We start from the raw sequence: 19,859 nt of genomic DNA, 5'->3' as shown, positions 1-19,859 counted from the left end.
CTGTGATTTAATTGCATAAAAATTCAAATTTGGAAAATTGCTAAATTTTCAAAATTTTCGCCAAATTTCAGTTTTTTTCACAAATAAACGCAGGTAGTATCAAAGAAATTTTTCCACTATCATGAAGTACAACATGTCTCGAGAAAACAATGTCAGAATCACTGGGATCCGTTGAAGCGTTCTAGAGTTATAACCTCATAAAGGGACAGTGGTCAGAATTGTAAAAATTGGCCCGGTCCATAACGTGCAAACCACCCTTGGGGTTAAAGGGGTTAAAAAAGTTGACAGATAACATGTTTTTGAGATTTTTGACAATCTAAAAAAAAGACCCAAGCTAGGCAACTGCAGAACCGTGAATGCTGCTGTCCACTGCCAGAGTTTGGCCTCTGGATGCATTGGTTGTCGTGGTTGCATAACTCTATGTCTACATAGCATCCTCATCTTCTTCCTCCTCCTCTGTCAAGCTTCTCAGCTGCATGCCTCTGGGTTTACACCAAGTTTGATCTACTACCTCATAGTCATCCTCTCTTTTCTCCCACTCCTCACCCTGAGAGTTATCCACCTGATCTTCCTGCCTTAACAGCACAGTACAGTCTGCAGGCGCCTCAAATATCCGAGTCTCATCACAAATTGATCATCTTCACCCAACGGAGTTAACGTCTGTTGAACAGGGTTTGGTTTATGCTTGGACAAAACTTTGTCCGGCCATAGATCTAAGTCCGAAAAAAATTGCTCATCGGTGCAGATGATTGCCTCCTCTTGACTCTGTAAATCTTTAGAGTACACTTCCCTTGTAATGTGGGAAAAAAAAGGTTGGGGTGCCACCACTGAGGACTGTACTGTATGTGATGTTAAGGTGGAGGAAGAGGAGCAGAGGCCACTTGATGCAGCGCTTGCCATCTACTGGAGCACATGTTCTTTCTGGCCCTCATCTACAAAGCTTACCGCTGTATGGCTGCCAAAGAAATTGAGCAGAGTTGCCCATCCAGTCACAGAAGTTGTAAAAATGCTGCGCAAATTCTGACTGCAGCAAAACAAACCGACTTCTGAACTGTCCTCCCACCTCTCCTCTTGCTTCCTTTTTGACCGCACCATTCCACTGAAACTGCCCTGACTAATCACCAACAACCACCAACCAACAACGCCAAATGAAAGTGATGCGAGCTTGTCCTCCTCCTTCTCCTGGACCTGGCAGTTGTCTTTGACACAGTGGACCATTCCCTTTTACTACAAACTTTTTGATCTGTTGACATTACAGACCTGGCCCTTTGTTGGATCTCCTCATACCTAATAGGGCATGCAGTGTCTCCCACTCACATACCAGTTCCTCATCTCGTCCCCTATGTGTCAGTGTCCACCAAGGTTCAGTTGTGGGACCGGGAACTAAGCTTAGAGGGTGCACCTGCATGCTCCCTCTTAAAGGGACCGCCCACATCAACCTAAGGTATTCCCAACCTTAAAGCTTCTCCTCCAATATGGAGGTGCCTGAGCTACATTGCTAGTTTGCCTTGCATGCTTGCTAGTTGTCAGGTTCCCCAGGTCCATCTGTCTGCTTGTCAACCTTGTAGCCATCTGCTGTTACCTATCTGTTGCTGTCTGCTCGTACATGTCTGTGCTCTTCTGTCCATCAGCCGGTCCAGATCGCACCTGCCAGCACCCATCTGTCTAACACCCGGTCCAGCACACACCTGCCAGTGCTTTTATGTTTCTCAGCTTGTCCTATCTGCACCCGTGGTTCCAGAGTCCCTACAGTGCCTGCCTGCATTTTTCATCCCTCCTTGGGGCCTTAGCAGCTTTCCCGCTGTAGGGGGTCAGCTGCAACATTCTGTAGGTCAGCCATGGAGTAGCACCTAGTGCCACCTCTTTGTATCTCCTTGGATCACAGTTTTCACCTGCTGCCACTTGTCCAAGTAGGAATTTGGTAGGTCACCTAATTACACCTTCTCCTGGCTTTTAGAGGGATAAGGAACTGTAATTCCACCACCTTGCCCATTACAGTCTCCATCTGCTGGGTTGGCTGTAGTGGAAGAGGTGTCTGTCATGATCCGTTCCAGGGTTTATTCCTGTCTGCCCTTATTCCAGGCGGATCATGTCAAGGGTTAACTTTGCTCTGCCTCTTTCTGGGTTCAGGTTTGCTATTTAGCTCCCATGAGTTTTGCTGTCAGTGTAAGCTATAGTTCTGCGTGTGAACCTGACTCTGGTAGCTCTTGATTTGCCTGCTGTGTGTGTGTTAACTCCCTCTGTCTGCCCTTTTCCCAGCGTTTCTCTGTTTGTCTGTTTATCTGCTTGATTCTCCGGTTCTGACCTTCTGGCTTGGCTATTGACTCCGTTACTGTTTGTCCCTATTGTACCATATATTGCCTGTCCTGGTTTACTGATCTCTTGCTATGTCTGTTCTGTCTAATCCTTTTGTAATGTCATACTATCTAGTGCTTTTGACTCGGCTTGTCTGACCACTCTCTCGCCACTTGGTGGCATCTGTTCTGCTGCTCTGTGTGTGCAGTCTCACTTGCCTCTCAAGCTCCCCCTGGTGGAGGTTTTGCTGTACTGCACTGCAGCAGCATGACAGCATGACAGTGTCGGTGTTAGGCGTCAAATTCCTGCCGCTGCACAGGGGGAATCTCGAGCCATGTCCGCTGCGGTCTCCCATTCTTCTCCAGCCGCAGTGGAGCCTGCTCAGCGGAGATGTCGGTCCCAACGCCTGGCCAGGACAGACACTGCACGTTTGGTTACTGCTGCCCCTCCAGGTTCAGCCATTATAACTAATGCTGTTCGGCGGCGAGCAGGCACTCCTGGGACTAAGTCCTGCTTTTCCCCTCCTGAGCATTCCCAGGGGAAGACCTCTCATTGGAGGTCCGGGGTCACAAGCTCAGGTCCTGTAGCAGCTACTATTGGTCCACAAGGAAGGTCCTGAACTGCTACAGCTATAAAAGGTTTGCATGGCCACACGGCCATGCGCTAGTATCATTTGTGTTTGGCAGTGGCCAGTAGATACTCTGCCACACTGTATATAAGTGGTGTGGGTCTGTTTAGCCTTGGGGGCTGTACACTCAGGCAGGCAGCTAGCGTCAGTGGGGGCAATTAGCCTTGGCTTAGCATCTGGTTCCTTCATGTGTGCTGTTAGCACAGAAGAGTTCCAGAGCAAGGACAACTTTTAGTTAGGGTTTTAGTCCCTGTGTACAGCGCGACTCTGTGAGGCAACAGAGCTCACTTTAATTTCACATGGGGTGAAGTTTAACCCACGTGTGAGCTGTTATGACCTGGTGGTCAGGACAATAATGGACCTGGTGGTTAAGAGCACACGGAATTACCTGATAGTTACTGATAATAAAGGACGAGCTCTGGGACGTGGGAACTCTGCTGACCGCAATCCCTAATCCTATCAAACACACTAGAAATAGCCGTGGATTGCGCCTAACGCTCCCTATGCAACTCGGCACAGCCTAAGGAACTAGCTAGCCCTGAAGATAGAAAAATAAAGCCTACCTTGCCTCAGAGAAATTCCCCAAAGGAAAAGACAGCCCCCCACATATAATGACTGTGAGTAAAGATGAAAATACAAACACAGAGATGAAATAGATTTAGCAAAGTGAGGCCCGACTTACTGAACAGACCGAGGATAGGAAAGGTTACTTTGTGGTCAGCACAAAAACCTACAAAAAGACCACGCAGAGGGCGCAAAAAAGACCCTCCGCACCGACTCACGGTGCGGAGGCCCTCCTTCTGCGTCCCAGAGCTTCCAGCAAGCAAGACAACAAAAAAAATAGCAAGCTGGACAGAAAAATAGCAAACCAAAGAAATACAAGCTGGAACTTCTGCTGGGAAGACAGGTCACAAGAACGATCCAGGAGTGAACTAGAAAAATACTGGAACATTGACAGGTGGCATGGAGCAAAGATCTAAGTGGAGTTAAATAGAGCAGCCAGCTAACGAATTAACCTCGTCACCTGTGGAAGGAAACTCAGAAACACCCACCAGAGGAAGTCCATGGACAGAACCAGCCGAAGTACCATTCATGACCACAGAAGGGAGCCCGACAACGGAATTCACAACAGTGAGCTCAGTGTCCATCTGCCATTATTTGCAGCAGGTATCTCTGCACGGTGGACCCTGGGCCGCGAATGCACGTCGTATCTATCACCCTATTACTTGGTGCATTCCGCTAGCCCTAACAGTCGGTCCCCGCTATGCTCATTCTACTTTATTGCAATGGATGCCACTTTTCTGGTGTCTGCCACTAATTTTTGTAAATTTGTAGACTCCTGGTTGGGTCTCCTTCATGCGTGTTTCCTGTAGCAGTAGGCCTCCAAGACCGTCAAGCCTCCACTTTCTTTGACTCAAATACTCGTGTTACTATCCTTAAAATTTTCTGACAATGGTAGTCTAGAAAACGGATATTTATGCCACCTGAGTGTGGCTCAGCATGAAAGCAGGTAGAGGTGTTGCGTGTGGTATCAGGGCACCTAGCAAAGGGGCCCCACACCGATCCCTCACCCACGTCGTCTTACTGTGATGTTCAATTGAAAGCTGTAAATGCTGTCCCAGACCCCGATACCTCATGCTGGCTGATTGCTGCAATGCCGCGCTAAAATCTGCACTGTGGGTGAATTGAGGCCACTTTCCTTTTGTCTGTCCCTCATTTGATGTGTTTTGACAGCATTTTGGGCCATTATAAGGTGTTGTGCATGCGTTTGTTATTGTCTCCCATTGAGGTGAATGGCGTTCGGTTATGTTCGGTGAATATTCGACGAGTTAATTGGCGAATATTGCAAATTCGGTGAACATAATCCGAACCGAACATTGAAATATTCTCTCATCTCTAGTCTCTACAGATCTTATCTGAATGACATATAGGATGCACATACACTCACCACTCTGGTCACTGTTTATGGGACTACTGATGAAAACTGAGCGCATTCCCTGGATATATCTAGCTGTCTCATAGACAATGAATAGAAGTGCACATGCTCGCCATCCTCTTCATTCAGGTAGACTCTGCAAGACCGCGTTCTTGGGATTGATGGCAGTTTGGATATTAATAAGTTATCTTCTATCTCCGTTTGTATTTGTAAAGGGGATAACTTTTTGAGAAAACACTTTTAATGCACACATCAGATTGCTAAGTGACTTTACATTTTATGAAGTGCACATTAGAAATTACAACTCTGAAATCTCTGAGAAAACCTTTAATAAGCATCGGGCTGTAATACAGAGATAAGATATTTCATACACTGAAAATATTGCAATAGAAAGGCTATGACTTTGGAGCAAAAGAAGCAAAGGAACTTTATTGAAGGTGATTATTCTGAGATCAGGATACTGCATAAAAAATAATAAAATGTTTCTCTTATAATGTTTGAATCAAAGTGAATAAAAAGCGAAAGCTTTACAGTGATGCGGAAAATGAAGCGATGCGCCTTCTTGCATCGTACAGAATCTTAAATATCTCGATCAATGAGATAGCTAGCTATGTTTCTCACAGCCAACATGGTCTCCTTGCAGGTTGGTTCTATGTCATGTTCTGGAAGCAGAAAAGCATATTGACCTTCATCACGCAGCTCAAATCCAAATGAGTACTTAATGCCTTCATCATAAGACCAGTCAATAGAAGAGCCACACGCTGGATCTGGAAACAGATATGATTAGTTAATAGCAATTATATATATATACCTAGAGACATATAACTTTGGCATTATAATGTTTTCTCAAACCAAACGGTGTATTTAATTTCACTAAAATAAGCAAATTTACATATAATGGCCTTTTCCCAATGTGTCCATGTGGCAGGACCAGAGTGTTTGTCTGCTATCTCTGTGCAGCTGGTGTAGATCTGTCTGCCAGAAAAAAAGGTATGGAATAATGTAGTAAATTATGCTGTCCCATTACAAAAGTTTACTATAAATGTGTACTGGGAGAAAAGATTTTTTTTTTCTAGGTAGCCTATTGGTAACAGATGCTACTGCATGACAGTCATAAGATGCAATACATCCATTAAATACAGTGGGGAAAAAAGTAGTCAGCCACCAATTGTAAATGTTCTCCCACTTAAAAAGATGAGAGAGGCCTGTAATTAATATCATAGGTAGACCGCAACTATGATAGTCAAAATAAGAAAAAAATCCAGAAAATCACCGTGTCTGATTTTGCAAGATTTATTTTGCAAATTATGGTGGAAAATAAGTATTTGGTCATTAACCCCTTTCTATCCCTACGGAGGTCAGAACCCCCGCTTTGATTTGGGCTCCGGCAGTGAGCCCGCATCAAAGCCGGTGTAACAGGCCAGATTAACCCCCCGCCCAGAATACACCCGGGGTTAAAGTGACCTAAGCCAGATTATACCCGGGCATATTCTGGCCTAGCCCAAACTATACCCTGGGGTATAAATTGGACAAGTCCAGTTTATACCCCTCTGGGCCAGATTATACCCCGGGTATATTCTGGCCTAGCCCAAACTATACCCTGGGGTACAAACTGGACTAGTCCAGTTTATACCCCTCCAGGTCATAATATACCCCAGCTACTGTAGATCAGATTTTTCAGGCTTTTGAGAACCATTGAGTGACATTCTTTATAATGGGGCCCTAGGCAGCACCCAGAGACCCAGGCAGCACACAGGGGCCCCAGGCAGCACACAGGGGCCCCAGGAAGTGCACGGGGCCCCAGACAGTGCACAGATGCCACAGGTAGCGCACGGGGCTCCAGGCAGCCCACAGGGGCCTCAGGCAGCCCACAGGGCCCTATGCAGTCCACAGGGCTCCAGGCAGCGCACAGGGGCCCCAGGCAGCACACAGGCCCAGGCAGCGCACATGGTGCCAGGAAGCGCACAGGGGCCCCAGGCAGCGCAAGGGGGCTCCAGGCAGCGCACGGGGCCCCAGGCAGTAAACAGAGGCCCCAGGCAGCGCACACAGGGCTCCAGGCAGTGCAAAGGGGCCCAAGGCAGCGCATAAGGGCCCCAGGCAACATACAGGGCCCCAGGCAGCGCACAGGGCCCCAGGCAGCACACAGGGGCCCCAGGCAGCACACAGGGGCCCCAGGCAGCACACGAGGTCCTAAGCAGCACACAGGGGCCCCAGGCAGCGCACATGGACCCATGCAGCACACGAGGTCCAAGGCAGCACACAGGCGCCCCAGGCAGCGCACAGGGCCCCAGGCAGCACATGGGGCCCCAGGCAACACACGATGTCCCAGGCAGCACTGGGACCTTGTGCGCTGCCTGGGGCCCCTGTGGACTGCCTGGGGCCCTGTGGGCTGCCTGGGGCTCCGTTATTGATTATATCACTCAATGGTTCTCAGAAGGCTGACAAATCAGATCTACAGCAGCTGGGGTATATTCTGACCTGAAGTGGTATAATCTGGACTAGTCCAATTTATACCCCGAGGTATAGTTTGGGCTAGGCCAGAATATACCCGGGTATAGTTTGGGCTAGGCCAGAATATACCCGGGGGATAATCTGGCCTAGGCCACTTTAACCCCGGGTATATTCTGGGCGGGGGGGGGGGGGGTTAATCTGGCCTGTTACACCAGGACATGTGAGCTGTTTTTCACAGCTGACATGTGCCCGCAATAGCGGCAGGTGGAATCGCCATACACTTGCCGCTATTAACTAGTTAAATGCCGCTGTCAAACACTGACTAACTAGCGCTTTCAGTCATAGGGCCAGAAATGAGCGCATCGCTGCCCCGTCACGTGATCGGGGTCAGCGATGCATCGGCATGACAACCAGAGGTCTATTGAAGATCTCTATGGGTGTTGATGCCGGATTGCTGTTGGTGCCACCCTGTGGTCGGCGCTCATCGCAATGCAGTAATTCAGCTACATAGGAGAGATCTATGCATCGCTCCTACGTAGCAGAGCCAATCAAGTTGTGCCAACTTCTAGTCTCTCATGGAGGCTATTGAAGCATGGCAAAAGTAAAAACAATGTTTTAAAAAATATGAAAAAAAAAAAAAATAAATAAATAAAAGTTTTAATCACCCCCCCTTTCGCTCCATTCAAAATAAAACAATAAAAAAATCAAATATACACATATTTGGTATCGCCGCATTCAGAATCACCTGATCTATCAATAAAAAGAAAGCAGTAACCTGATCACTCAATTGCATAACTAGAAAAATACTTGAATTATATTTTTTTGGTCGCCGCGACATTGCATTAAAATTCAATAACAGGCAATCAAAAGAACGTATCGGCACCAACACGGTATCATTAAAAATGTCAGCTCAGCACACAAAAAATAAGCCCTCACCCAGCCCCAGATCACAAAAAATGGAGACGCTACAGGTATCGGAAAATTGCAGAATTTTGTTTTTTTAAACAAAGTTTGGAATTTTTTTTTACCATTTAGATAAAAAATAACCTAGACATATTTAGTGTCTATGAACTTGGAATGACCTGGAGAATCATAATGGCAGGTCAGTTTTAGCATTTAGTGAATCCAGGAAAAAAGCCAAACAAAAATCAAGTGTGGGATTGAACTTTTTTGCAATTTCACAGCACTTGGAATTTTTTTTCCTGTTTTCTAGTACATGATATGCAAAAACCAATGATGTCATTCAATAGTACAACTTGTCCCACAAAAAATAAGCCCTCACATGGGCATATTGATGGAAAAATAAAAAAGTTATGGCTCTGGGAAGAAGGGGAGCGAAAAACTTAAACGCTAAACCGAAAAAAGCTGGGTTCATGAAGGTGTTAACAAAAGTTAATCTCAATTGTTGGCAATGGCAGAGGTCAAATGTTTTCTGTAGTCTTCATAAAGTTGGCAAACACTGTTGGTGGTATGTTGGCCCATTCCTCCATGCAGATCTCCTGTAGAGCATTGATGTTTTGGGCCTGTCGCTGGGCAACACGGATTTTCAACTCCCTCCAAAGGTTTTCTATGGGGTTGAGATCTGGAGACTGGATAGAACAATCCAGGACCTTCAAATGCTTCTTAGGAAGCTACTCCTTCGTTGCCCTGGCAGTGTGCTTGGGATCATTTTCATGCTGAAAGACCCATCCACCTTTCATCTTCAATGCCCTTGCTAATGGAAGGAGGTTTGCACTCAAAATCTGACGATACATGGCCCCTTCATTCTTTCATGTACATGGATCAGTTGTCCTGGTCATTTTGCAGAGAAACAGCCCCAATGCATGATGTTGGCACCCCCATGCTTCACAGTAGGTATGGTGTTCTTTGGATGCAACTCAGCATTGCCTCCTCCAAACACGATGAGTTTTGTTTCTACCAAACAGTTCTACTTTTGTTTCATCAGATCATATGACATTCTTCCAATACTCTTCTGGATAATCCAAATGCTCTCTAGCAAACTTCAGACCGGCCCGGACATGTACGGGTTTAAGCAGGGGGACACATCTGGCACTGCAGGATCTGAGTCCCTGGCGGCTTAGTGTGTTACTGATGGTAGCCTTTGTTATGGTGGTCCCAGCTCTATGCAGGTCATTCACTAGGTCCCCCCGTGTGGTTCTGGGATTTTTGCTCACTGTTCTTGTGATCATTTTGACCCCACGGGGTGAGATCTTGTGTGGAGCCCCAGATCGAGGGAGATGATCAGTGGTCTTTTATGTCTTCAATTTTCTTATTATTGCTCCCACAGTTGATTTCATCACACCAAGCTGCTTGCCTATTGCAGATTCAGTCTTGCCAGCTTGGTGCAGGGCTACAATTTTGTTTCTGGTGTCCTTTGACAGCTATTTAGTCTTCACCCTAGTGGAGTTTGGAGTGTGACTGTTTGAGGTTACGGACAGGTGTCTTTTATACTGATAACAAGTTCAAACAGGTGTCATTACTACAGGTAATAAGTGGAGGACAGAGGAGTCTCTTAAAGAAGAAGTTACAGGTCTGTGAGAGCCAGAAACTTGCACATTTTTAGGTGACCAAATGCTTATTTTCTACCATAATTTGCAAAATAAATCTTGACAAATCAGACAAGGTGATTTTCTGGATTTGTTCTCTTATTTTGACTCTCATAGTTGTGGTCTACCTATGAATTCAATTACACGCCTCTCTCAACTTTTTAAGTGGGAGAATTTGCACAATTGGCGACTAAATACTTTTTTCCCTACTGTATGTGGGTGGTGAAATGGTGCGGTTGTGGCGCAGTTGTTACATGGCTTTTGACATAGTCAAAAATCATGTGCAATTGAATGCATGTGATTTTTGCACAACCAATAAGAAAATTCCACTGTCAGAGCATGTTTACAGACAAATCACTTACAGTCAACAGCAAGTCATAAAATGTGAAAATTTGATCCTTGACGTGTCCAGTCTCCCATTAAAATTGTAACCTGGGATATGTGACAATTGTAAATGTCTCTTATTTTTCATATCTGTTAAAGACACAAACTCACAGATTGTGGTGTAGATGGGTCCATATGTGTAGGTGGTATTGTATAAACTGCTAAGTGCTTTCACTGCAGACTTTGCTACTTGCTCCTATAAAAGAAATAACATAAAATATGAAGAAGAATATACATGCCATTGGCAAGCTATGGGTGCAGCAGGAGGCAGAGAAATCCCTTAATTTTAGGCAAATGACATTGTCTATTGAAGGTGGATCATCAGCACTTCCCTATCCATGATTGATGGTCATAGACAGCGGTGATACTCTTGTGAGATAAACTTTAAAAATATATCCAGTAAGGGTATAACATTGAACATTCACCAACCCTACTTCACAGGGGAGATGATCTATAGGAGATCACTGTCATTTGTCTTCTATTGCGTTCCTTCCATAAAGTGTAAATTCTTCTGATTCATGCAGATTCCTCAGAAGAAGACAGTGACAGCGAAACCCAAATGTGATGAGTGCACCACTAGATTTTAACATTAGAAGTGTTTTAATGATAGTTTTGATCATTTCTACACTGTTCTCTTAGACTAGGTTCACATTTGCGGTTGAGTCCTCAGCGTTTCGTATGCAACCGCATGGCAAAACGCATGTAAACGCATGATAACGCTGCGTTTTTTATCCGCATCAACTTACGCATGGAGGATAAAAAAAAGCAACATTTGCACGCATTTGCATGCGTTTTTGCATGCGTTCGCGTTTTTTATGCGCATGCGTTTGATAGGAAAAATTTTTTCAAGGACAATTTCCTTGAAGCAAGCCACGCCCAATGGGCATGGCTCATGGGATTTCTGTATATAGACCCTTGTGCAAGCGCAAGCGAACGCATGTACTTGCGTTCCTATGCGTTCCCATAGACTGTAATGCGTTTATTTGATGCACTCCTTACGCAAGCGTCTGCATGAGTATGGCGGTGGAAATTTGCCACCACAAAAATTCTAACATGGTGTGCCAGCCACAGACTGCGAAAATACGAATGCGTAAGCAAACATGGGCGAATGCATGCAAATGCAAATGTGAAACCAGCCTTAGCAGGACAGATGATCAGCAGACTTACATGGAGTGGAAAGAAAGACTAGTTACTGGTAGGAAAACTCCTGTGAAGCAGAGGTTGGCGAGTGCTTGTAAGTATTAACTAACTATAGGAAGAGTTCAATGTTGTAGCTGTGTTAATTATTAATTATCGGGTGGTCTCCGAGTATTCGTGACTGCTCGGAGATTTAGTTTTTGTTGACACAGCTGCATGATTAACAGCTGCTAGCCAGTTTGAGCACATGTGGGGGTTGTCTGGTTGCTATAGAATCCCCACACGTAATCAAGTTGTCTAGTAGCCACAAATCATGCAGCTGTGGCAAAGAAAACTAAATCTCCGAGCAGTCACAAATACTCGGAGACCACCCGAGCGTGCTCGGGAAAATCCGAGCAACGAGTATACTTGCTCATCACTATTAATTATCTTTTGAAAGCTAACTTTGTGAGGATAAAATGGGAGGGCTGGCCCGAAAAGGCTAACATCAGGCTCCGCAGACATTTTTTGAATTGAGGGCATATTAAAGATTAAGTATAATGAAGTTTTGGTAAGATCCGTTTTTGTCTATGAGAGGGAATCCTTTTTTATACTCATTTTCTGTTTTAATCAAATTTAGATAAGCCAGAATATTAAGCTCCCCATCTATAAGCAAGAGCAGAAAGCTGGATGTCCATTATGGCCCATTAAGACAGGCCAATCCAGGCTGTTACAGCTGACTGGAGGTCTTTTTCTTTTTTTACACATGTCTATGAACCATTAACAGTGAAAGTGATTGCAAATATGGTTGTTTTGTCCCCATATAGTTTCATATTACCAGCAGCACATGTTTGCATGGGGAGATGTACTGCCAATAATGATGAGTAGTCCCCTGCTACATGTAGAGACTAAACACATCTTTGCTATCTGGTTCCTACTAGCCATTCTACATATCTCACCTCTGTGGGTTGCTAGAACTGATTGAGACCCCGGAAGGCATTCTGCCTGTTCCAGAGATCTCAAAAATGTAACCGGCATGTGGCTTGTACCTGCGGTAAGCCCATATTCCTCTTATGAAATCTGAGGTATCTGAACAATGCTGTCAGGACTCTGGATTCCCTGTTTTCATTTGTGGTACTTTTCGCCCTTTTCCAAGATGGCGTCTACTGCCTCACTTCTGCTCATGTGATCCACCTTCCTTGTCTTTATAACCCTGGTTCACATCCAACTCCTTGCTTGTGTATTCTGCTAGAATTCCTGGCTTGTGCTACAAGAGACTTTCCTCTTCAGATACTCCGGCTCTGCCTCCTCAGCAAACCTGCTCAGCTCTTAGTGGTGTCTGTGCTGCAAGCTGTTTTTGCCTGTGTCGATCTGCAATCTTCTCCTGCCTGCTAGGACACGTAAGCTCTGCCTGCTACAGCCAATCTAGTTTGGTATCCGCTGCCAGTTTGACTGTTTCTGGACTCGAAGCTCTGCACTGCTTCTGGACTCTTTTCTAGTGACTGCCAAACCAAGTATGAACTGTGTCTTATTATCTGCTTCACCACAGAGGGTGCTACACCCATAAGACTTTGCCCGCAGCAGAGCTGCAAATGAACTACTCCTAAGAAGGACCTTGTTTGCTATTTACTTGAACTGTTGTGCACATGCTGCATCCACGTTTGTGCATATAAACACTGACTCTGCCTGCAGAAGAGCTGCTAAGGCACTTCTCCTGATATCATCTTGTTTGCTGTGTTTGAACTTGCTCACGCCTTGCACTTGTGTTCATTTGAATAATACAGACTTTACACTGCACTTTGGTTCAGTTCCCTTATTTGTCTCAAGCCAAGAGATTCCTGAGTGTACCACTATAATTGTTACAAAAGCAGTTAGACTGCATAGTTTGGATCTATGGGGGATTCAATTTGGTGTGTGTGGGGGTGCATTCCTTCTTTGAAACAGAGAAGCTAGGCCCCCTGCTGAGCCAGGTGTCCTGTTACAGCTACACAACTTTCAGGAGGATAGTATTCTGCCACTATATACCCCATCTTTCACAGGCTGATAATTGGGCATAAGGATTCCTACAATCACTTTTCCGATTGGCTTTTCTAAATGGGCCATAATTTTCAACAGATTCTATGTGATGCTGTAGCTCTCCTGTGAAAGCACTGCAAGTGAAATGATCACTTGCATCCAGACTCCCACAGAGATCTCCACTGACTGCTGTGAGTTCTAACAACTGTATTTCCTTTAATCAGTAGTTTGTATTCATTGAATAATAAATGATAGTAGTCCAGTTAGCAAGAAAAAAGTGGAGTAGCCTCATTTGCGAAAGGTTTTTTTTTTAAAGTAAATGTTCATTTCCCCATGAAATACTTTTGCTGCTCAAAGGAATTTGCATTCCACTGGAGTGTCAAATCTGTCTTATTAACAAGGGTACTACCCCACTGTTCATTTATTCATAAATTACCAGGAGGAATAACAGAAGAAAAGTCATGCTCCAGAAGTCTTGTAAGATAAGGAATACAAGCATTTGCTAACAAAGAAAGCTGGATTCATGGGGATGGTAATCTGTTGCCGTAAATGACTTTGCAATGAGATAGTACATACGTAGCTCACCAGTCCCAGATTTGGACCTACCAGTTTTTCATGATTTGGTGGCACTTCTTCTGTATATCCATAGGGATATAATAATAATTGTGAGAATGAGTGAAAACTTATATAACTTTTCAATGATTGAAGATTTTCACGAATATATGCAGTAAGAGCTTTTATTTCAGGCGCAGATTCGGGAGCAGTTCCAGCATAGCCTTCACTACATGGCTCATCATCAAAGCCAATGCCTGCATGAGAAAAATGCTTATGACTGTTGTTTTTGTATAACTGTACATTTCTGCTCTAAGATTTTCTGATTAGTATTATAGGGAACCTATCAGGACAATTATTTTATTATTGAAACTAATAGTAGCTCACGGGGTTACCGCAACTAAGATGATGCAGAAGACGGCAGCGTCTGATTGCTTCTACTCCTGCACTGAAAAGAAACACTTCTCTTTCTTTTTAAATGGTGTTATTTGGCAATGTTGGAAACTCTGGGAGTATGAGCTCTCAGCTGAGTTCGGTTAACCACTCTCATAACCTGATTTTAACCCTTGTCAGAGCTAGCTTTTGCTGCATGGCTTGGAGGAGAGGTGTTTATATGAGATAGAGTTTTGGAGGAGTTATCTGTGACTGTTGCATGGTTTGTAAGTGTGATAATACCCTTCCCTCTTCTTACTTTGTTATTTCCACTATTGCCTACTCCCCAGTGCATTCCTCTGTTATATGTGAGTGAATATTTGTATGCTTGGTATTTTTAGTTTACCCTAGGTTGTGTTGCCTTGTTCATCGGGTTGGTGTACTGCGGTGCACAGTAGCGCCCCTCTTCCCTGGGTGGGGGAAGAGAACAGAGGGTGGCCTAATTCAGGAGATAAGACAAGGATGGCGGCCCTGGCATCTTCAGCTTCATAAGTGTCCCAGGGAATAAGGCGAGCTAGTGGTAGGGACAGTGAAGGAGCCGCTTGTCCCGGGTCACCTGAAAGCTGAGTCGTAACAGTAGCGCTGTATGTTCTAGTACAACAATAAAAATGATACTACTTTTCTTGTAATTCAATGTTTCAACGCTGAGGAATAAAGCTTTGAAGCTCCAAGCAATGTAGCCCATAAATACCATTTGGGCATATAGGTTCACTCAGTTTATTAACATCCCATATGCACTTGTTAGCTAATTTTCATGTGGCGTCAAAAGCTTGGTTTCTCAGCACTGTTACATTGGATAACTAAAAAACAGGTATCACTTTTATTGTCATGAGCTACAGAGTCATACCACTAGTTTCAATGGTAAAATTGTCCTGACAGGTTCCCTTTAGTGGTCATCTCATATTCTTTAAGACATTTATGAAAATAATAAAGTACGGCATTAATTTGCCACAATATTTATCAGGTTTTTCAATTTTTACTATAATATGCAATAAACAGGTATGCAGGTCAAGTTTTCATTACTGATTTATCTGTAACTCACCATTCCATGATGCATTGAAATTTCTGTTAAGATCTGTTCCAATACATTTATCAACGGGTGTTGGAGCGCGATTCTTCCTCCAAATACGATCCTGCAGTCATTATAAAATATGAGCATTGCCTAATGTCTGAAATAACTTGGAACGAATGTTATTAAAAAGTTGAAGAGGACATTTTAATTTGTACAGATGTATTGAAAGTACATTGTGTAGCACATGAGGTTTAAAAAAAAAATTGCTTCCATATATGTCAATTGATCAGTTGAATCTTGAGTTTCAGATTAATGTATGGTTAGGATACATGTTCTTGGTGCTCATGGCATTGGTTTCAGAATTATATGTCAAGTTAAGCCTAATTGTAATTGCCATTTGGTAGACAGTCCCCTATTTTTGAAAGTATTCTTACATTGCAGCATTTTTTCCACACCTGCATAATAATTTTGCACAGAGCTGTACGGTATATCTTCTATATTTGCAACTTTGTTGATATTTGGCATTTGCATTTTTGGAAATTATTGCATTAATGAAATCTGTTAGAGATCTATTATTGGATCAATGTATTTATTGCATTTTCAAATCTATATCCACGGAAAAAGCGAAACCAATGGACTTTCTTTTTGTGTATATGTACTTCATTTTGTTCCCTTGTCTGCAATTCTGAATCCAGAGTTGCACTTATTATGTACTTACCTAGCAGGAGGGCACTCTGCACATGTGTTCTTCACACAGTTGAAGGATTCCGCTTGTGTGTTTATGTCACCATGGTATGTTTTGGTGTAATGTAAATCACACTGGCCCATATCTGATCACAGGACATTGTACTTTTTTCTACTGTGAAGTGGCATCTTGGAGGAAGTGTGCTCATTAGTTCTGGTTGGAATGTCCCCTTACAGTATTTAATGTCCTGTTTGATACATGTATATTTCCCTCATGACGAAGCCATGAGGGTCTTTCATGGGCTCCTCGTATTCACACCATTTTGTCTACAGTTATATTCTGAGTTTTATATTTCATTACTAGATCTAGTGGACTAGCTGCACTTACAGGTGTTACTTCACAGCTCGCTTATAATTATTTGTGGAGTCCATAATGGCTTTTATCTATTGTTGTCATGATTTACATTTGGGTCATGCTTAATATTCTATAGGGTTTCATTAAAGAGCACCTGGAACTTGCTCCAAAAAATTGAGTAGAAGTTTTTTGAATTCTCAACATCTAGATGACCAATTTTGTGGAAAAATATACAATATATAAATGTTTCATTCCTGATTTCCTCCTTTGTCATTATACTCAATTACAGGAATCTTTGTGTACATTCTTATAAAACCTTCTATTCTTCATGTTCAGTTACAAAGTTCAGTGTTCATGAGCCCGTCCACTAAAGGTACCGTTACACTTAACGATTTACTAACGATCACGACCAGTGATACGACCTGGCCGTGATCGTTGGTAAGTCGTTGTGTGGTCGCTGGAGAGCTGTAACACAGACAGCTCTCCAGCGACCAACGATGCCGAAGTCCCCGGGTAACCAGGGTAAACATCGGGTTACTAAGCGCAGAGAATTAAAAAAACTTGTAAAAGTAAAAAAAAAAACACTACATACTTCCATTCCTGTCACGTCCCCGGCGACCGGTTCCCAGCACTGTGTAAGCGCTGGCCGGAAAGCAGAGCGGTGATGTCACCGCTGTGCTCTGCTTTACGGCCGGCCGGCGCTGACACTGGGGGACGCAGGGAAGCTGACGCTGAAGGACGTGACCGGAATGTAAGTATGTAGTGTTTTTTTTTTAACTTTTACAATGGTAACCAGGGTAAACATCGGGTTACTAAGCGCGGCCCTGCGCTTAGTAACCCGATGTTTATCCTGGTTACCATTGAAGACATCGCTGAATCGGCGTCACACACGCCGATTCAGCGATGTCAGCGGGTTATCCAGCTATGAAATAAAGTCCTGATTATTCCCCAGCGACCAACGATCTCCCAGCAGGGGCCTGATCGTTGGTCGCTGTCACGCATAACGATTTCGTTAACGATATCGTTCCTACGTCACAAAAAGCAACGATATTGTTAACGATATCGTTATGTGTGATGGTACCTTAAGTTTCAGGTGTATGTATGTGTATGATGATTGTCCACGTCTAATACTTACATTTGTCCAAGTCCAAATATATCCATCAATATTTAATACAGGCAAAACATGAAATATCACACTGTCCAAAAGCCTAGTCATTTCCTTGTCCTTTCCATAAGTTCTTATTGCCTGGTTAGGATGTAAAAAATTGAATATTTATATTCAATGTACATTATGTATAAAACCTAAAACAGGAACACAAGTGGTTCCTAAAGGGCTTTACAACTTCACTAAAACATGAAATAAACCACAAAGGAACAGCTTGGACAGGTGAGCAGTCACATGACTTCCACTGAGAGATGAGAAACTTTAGAGCTTCTATTTCTTAATTCAAAAACTTTTTGTCCCATTACCTCTGTTGCAAACCACTGACAGAATGCTGGAGAGATCCATTCCCGAGCATGGATTCCACATTCTAGGAAGACTCCTTTCTTGGCAGATTTATGATTTCCAATCTTTAAAAGGTGAAATGAATAACATAATTATAGTTTGATACCAATAAAGTAATATAAAGAAATAAAAAGTAAATATAAAGAAAGTGTTTTTCGTCATTAAGACAACTACTCTCCATGTTCCGTGTTCGGTAACATTGTATTATTAGGGTCTATATTACACGAAACATATGTACTAGAAGCTTTAGAGTCACTAAACTAATAATATTGCTGGCCACAAATACATACAGTTGTGCTGAAAAGTTTATATACCCTGTCAGAATTTTTGCTTTCTTGGCCTTTTTTTCAGAGATTATGAATGATAACACCAAACCTTTTTCTCCACTCATGGTTATTGGTTGGGTGAAGGCATTTATTGTCAAACTACTGTGTTTTCTTTTTTTTAATCACAATGACAACCCAAAATATCCAAATGACCCTGATCAATAGTTTACATCCTCTGGTGATTTTGGCCTGATAACATGCACAGAAGTTGATACAAATGAGTTTGACTGGCTACTAAAGGTGACATCCTCACCTGTTACCTAATTGCTTGTAATCAGTGTGTGTGCATAAAAGCTGAGTGAGTTTCTGGGATCCAGACAGACTATTGCATCTTTCATCCAGCCACAACTGGATTGTGAGTTATGGGGAAATCAAAAGGATTGTCAACGAATCTATGTGAAAAGGTAGTTGGACCATATAAAACAGAAAAAGGATACAAAAAGATATCCAAGCACCATATTTTTTCGGATTATAAGACGCACTCCCCTCCCCCAAAATTGGGGTGCAACTTATAATGCGAATGTACCTTACCGGTACTGTTGCTGCAGGCTGCAGGCTGGGATGCACGGGTGTCCGGCAATGCTAAGGGTGTCCGGCGCTGCTACTCACTGCTCTGTGGGTGTCTCCAGTGCCCGGCGACGCTGCGGCGGTGTCCAGCGGTGCTACTGCAGGTGTCTGGTGCTACTGCCTGGTGCTCTGCTGGTGTCTCCAGTGCTGCGGGTGAGTGGCCGGCACTGCCCAATGCTGCTGCGGTGGTCTCCGGTGCTCCATGATTTCCTGTGTGGTGGACGCTGGTAAAATGGCTGCTGGGGGAGCTGTGCATGCGCTGATGGAGATCTCGGCACCCAGACCTTGGGAGATGAGATTTCAGCTCTGAAATTTCATCTCCCGAGATCTCGGTGCCCAAATCTCCATCTGTGTATGTGCCACTCCCCCCCGGCGGCCATTGTACCGGAGTCCACTGCACAGGAAATCAAGGGACTGCTGGAGCTCTGGCCTTTCACAAAATGTCAGTAGAGCCCCGGCAGCACTGGAGATCGCTGCAGCAACATCGGGCAGCGCCATCCGGGCACCCGCAGCACCAGAGACATTAGCAGAGCACTGGTACAGCAGCTCCGGACACCCACAGTAGGACCGCCGGACACCCCGCAGCACCGCCAGGCAACGGAGACACTCGCAGAGCAATGAGCAGCAGCACCAGATACCAACAGCATTGCGGGAACACCCCTTCATCCCAGCCTGCAGCCTGCAGCATCACCCCACTCCTGCCTTTTCCAGCTGTGACCTGGGGTCCCCGCTTCACCGCAGCCACCACCCCCAATAAGCAATAAGATGCATGGATTATAAGAAGCACCACCATGTTATTAAAAATTTTTTTTTCCTGTTTTTCTCCTCAATATTTAGGGTGCGTCTTATAATCCGGAGCGTCTTATAAAGCGAAAAATACAGTAATTGATAATGCCAGTTAGCAGCATTTAAATATTATCAACAAATAGAAATCTGGGGCTCTGTAAAAACAAAACTATGGTCAGGAAGACCAACAAAAATTTCATCCACAACTGCCTGGGACATTTTGGAGACATGGCTGTACTCCTGGTACCACCACCAAATCATTGTAA

The 19,859-nt window shown here is 44.0% G+C and overlaps 1 protein-coding gene across 2 annotated transcripts in view; it reads right to left on the bottom strand.

Moving 5' to 3' along the window:
- Window positions 1-5,171: 5,171 nt before the first annotated feature.
- Window positions 5,172-19,859, bottom strand: part of LOC138638368 (mast cell carboxypeptidase A-like) — a 106,491-nt gene continuing 91,803 nt past the window's right edge. Inside the window, exons 6-11 of one of the 2 annotated variants that reach the window (XM_069727601.1) lie at window positions 17,878-17,979; window positions 17,543-17,653; window positions 15,399-15,489; window positions 13,979-14,181; window positions 10,352-10,436; window positions 5,172-5,626 (exon numbers count right to left, since the gene is read on the bottom strand). In XM_069727601.1, coding sequence (XP_069583702.1) covers window positions 5,439-5,626; window positions 10,352-10,436; window positions 13,979-14,181; window positions 15,399-15,489; window positions 17,543-17,653; window positions 17,878-17,979 — 780 coding nt within the window. In that variant the 3' untranslated portion in view covers window positions 5,172-5,438. The remainder of the gene's footprint in view (window positions 5,627-10,351; window positions 10,437-13,978; window positions 14,182-15,398; window positions 15,490-17,542; window positions 17,654-17,877; window positions 17,980-19,859) is intronic. The other variant, XM_069727602.1, reaches the window with a different exon arrangement.

This window comes from Ranitomeya imitator, chromosome 5 (genome assembly GCF_032444005.1).
Source record: "Ranitomeya imitator isolate aRanImi1 chromosome 5, aRanImi1.pri, whole genome shotgun sequence".
NCBI lineage: Eukaryota > Metazoa > Chordata > Amphibia > Anura > Dendrobatidae > Ranitomeya > Ranitomeya imitator.
This window is presented reverse-complemented; position numbering and strand designations above follow the sequence as displayed.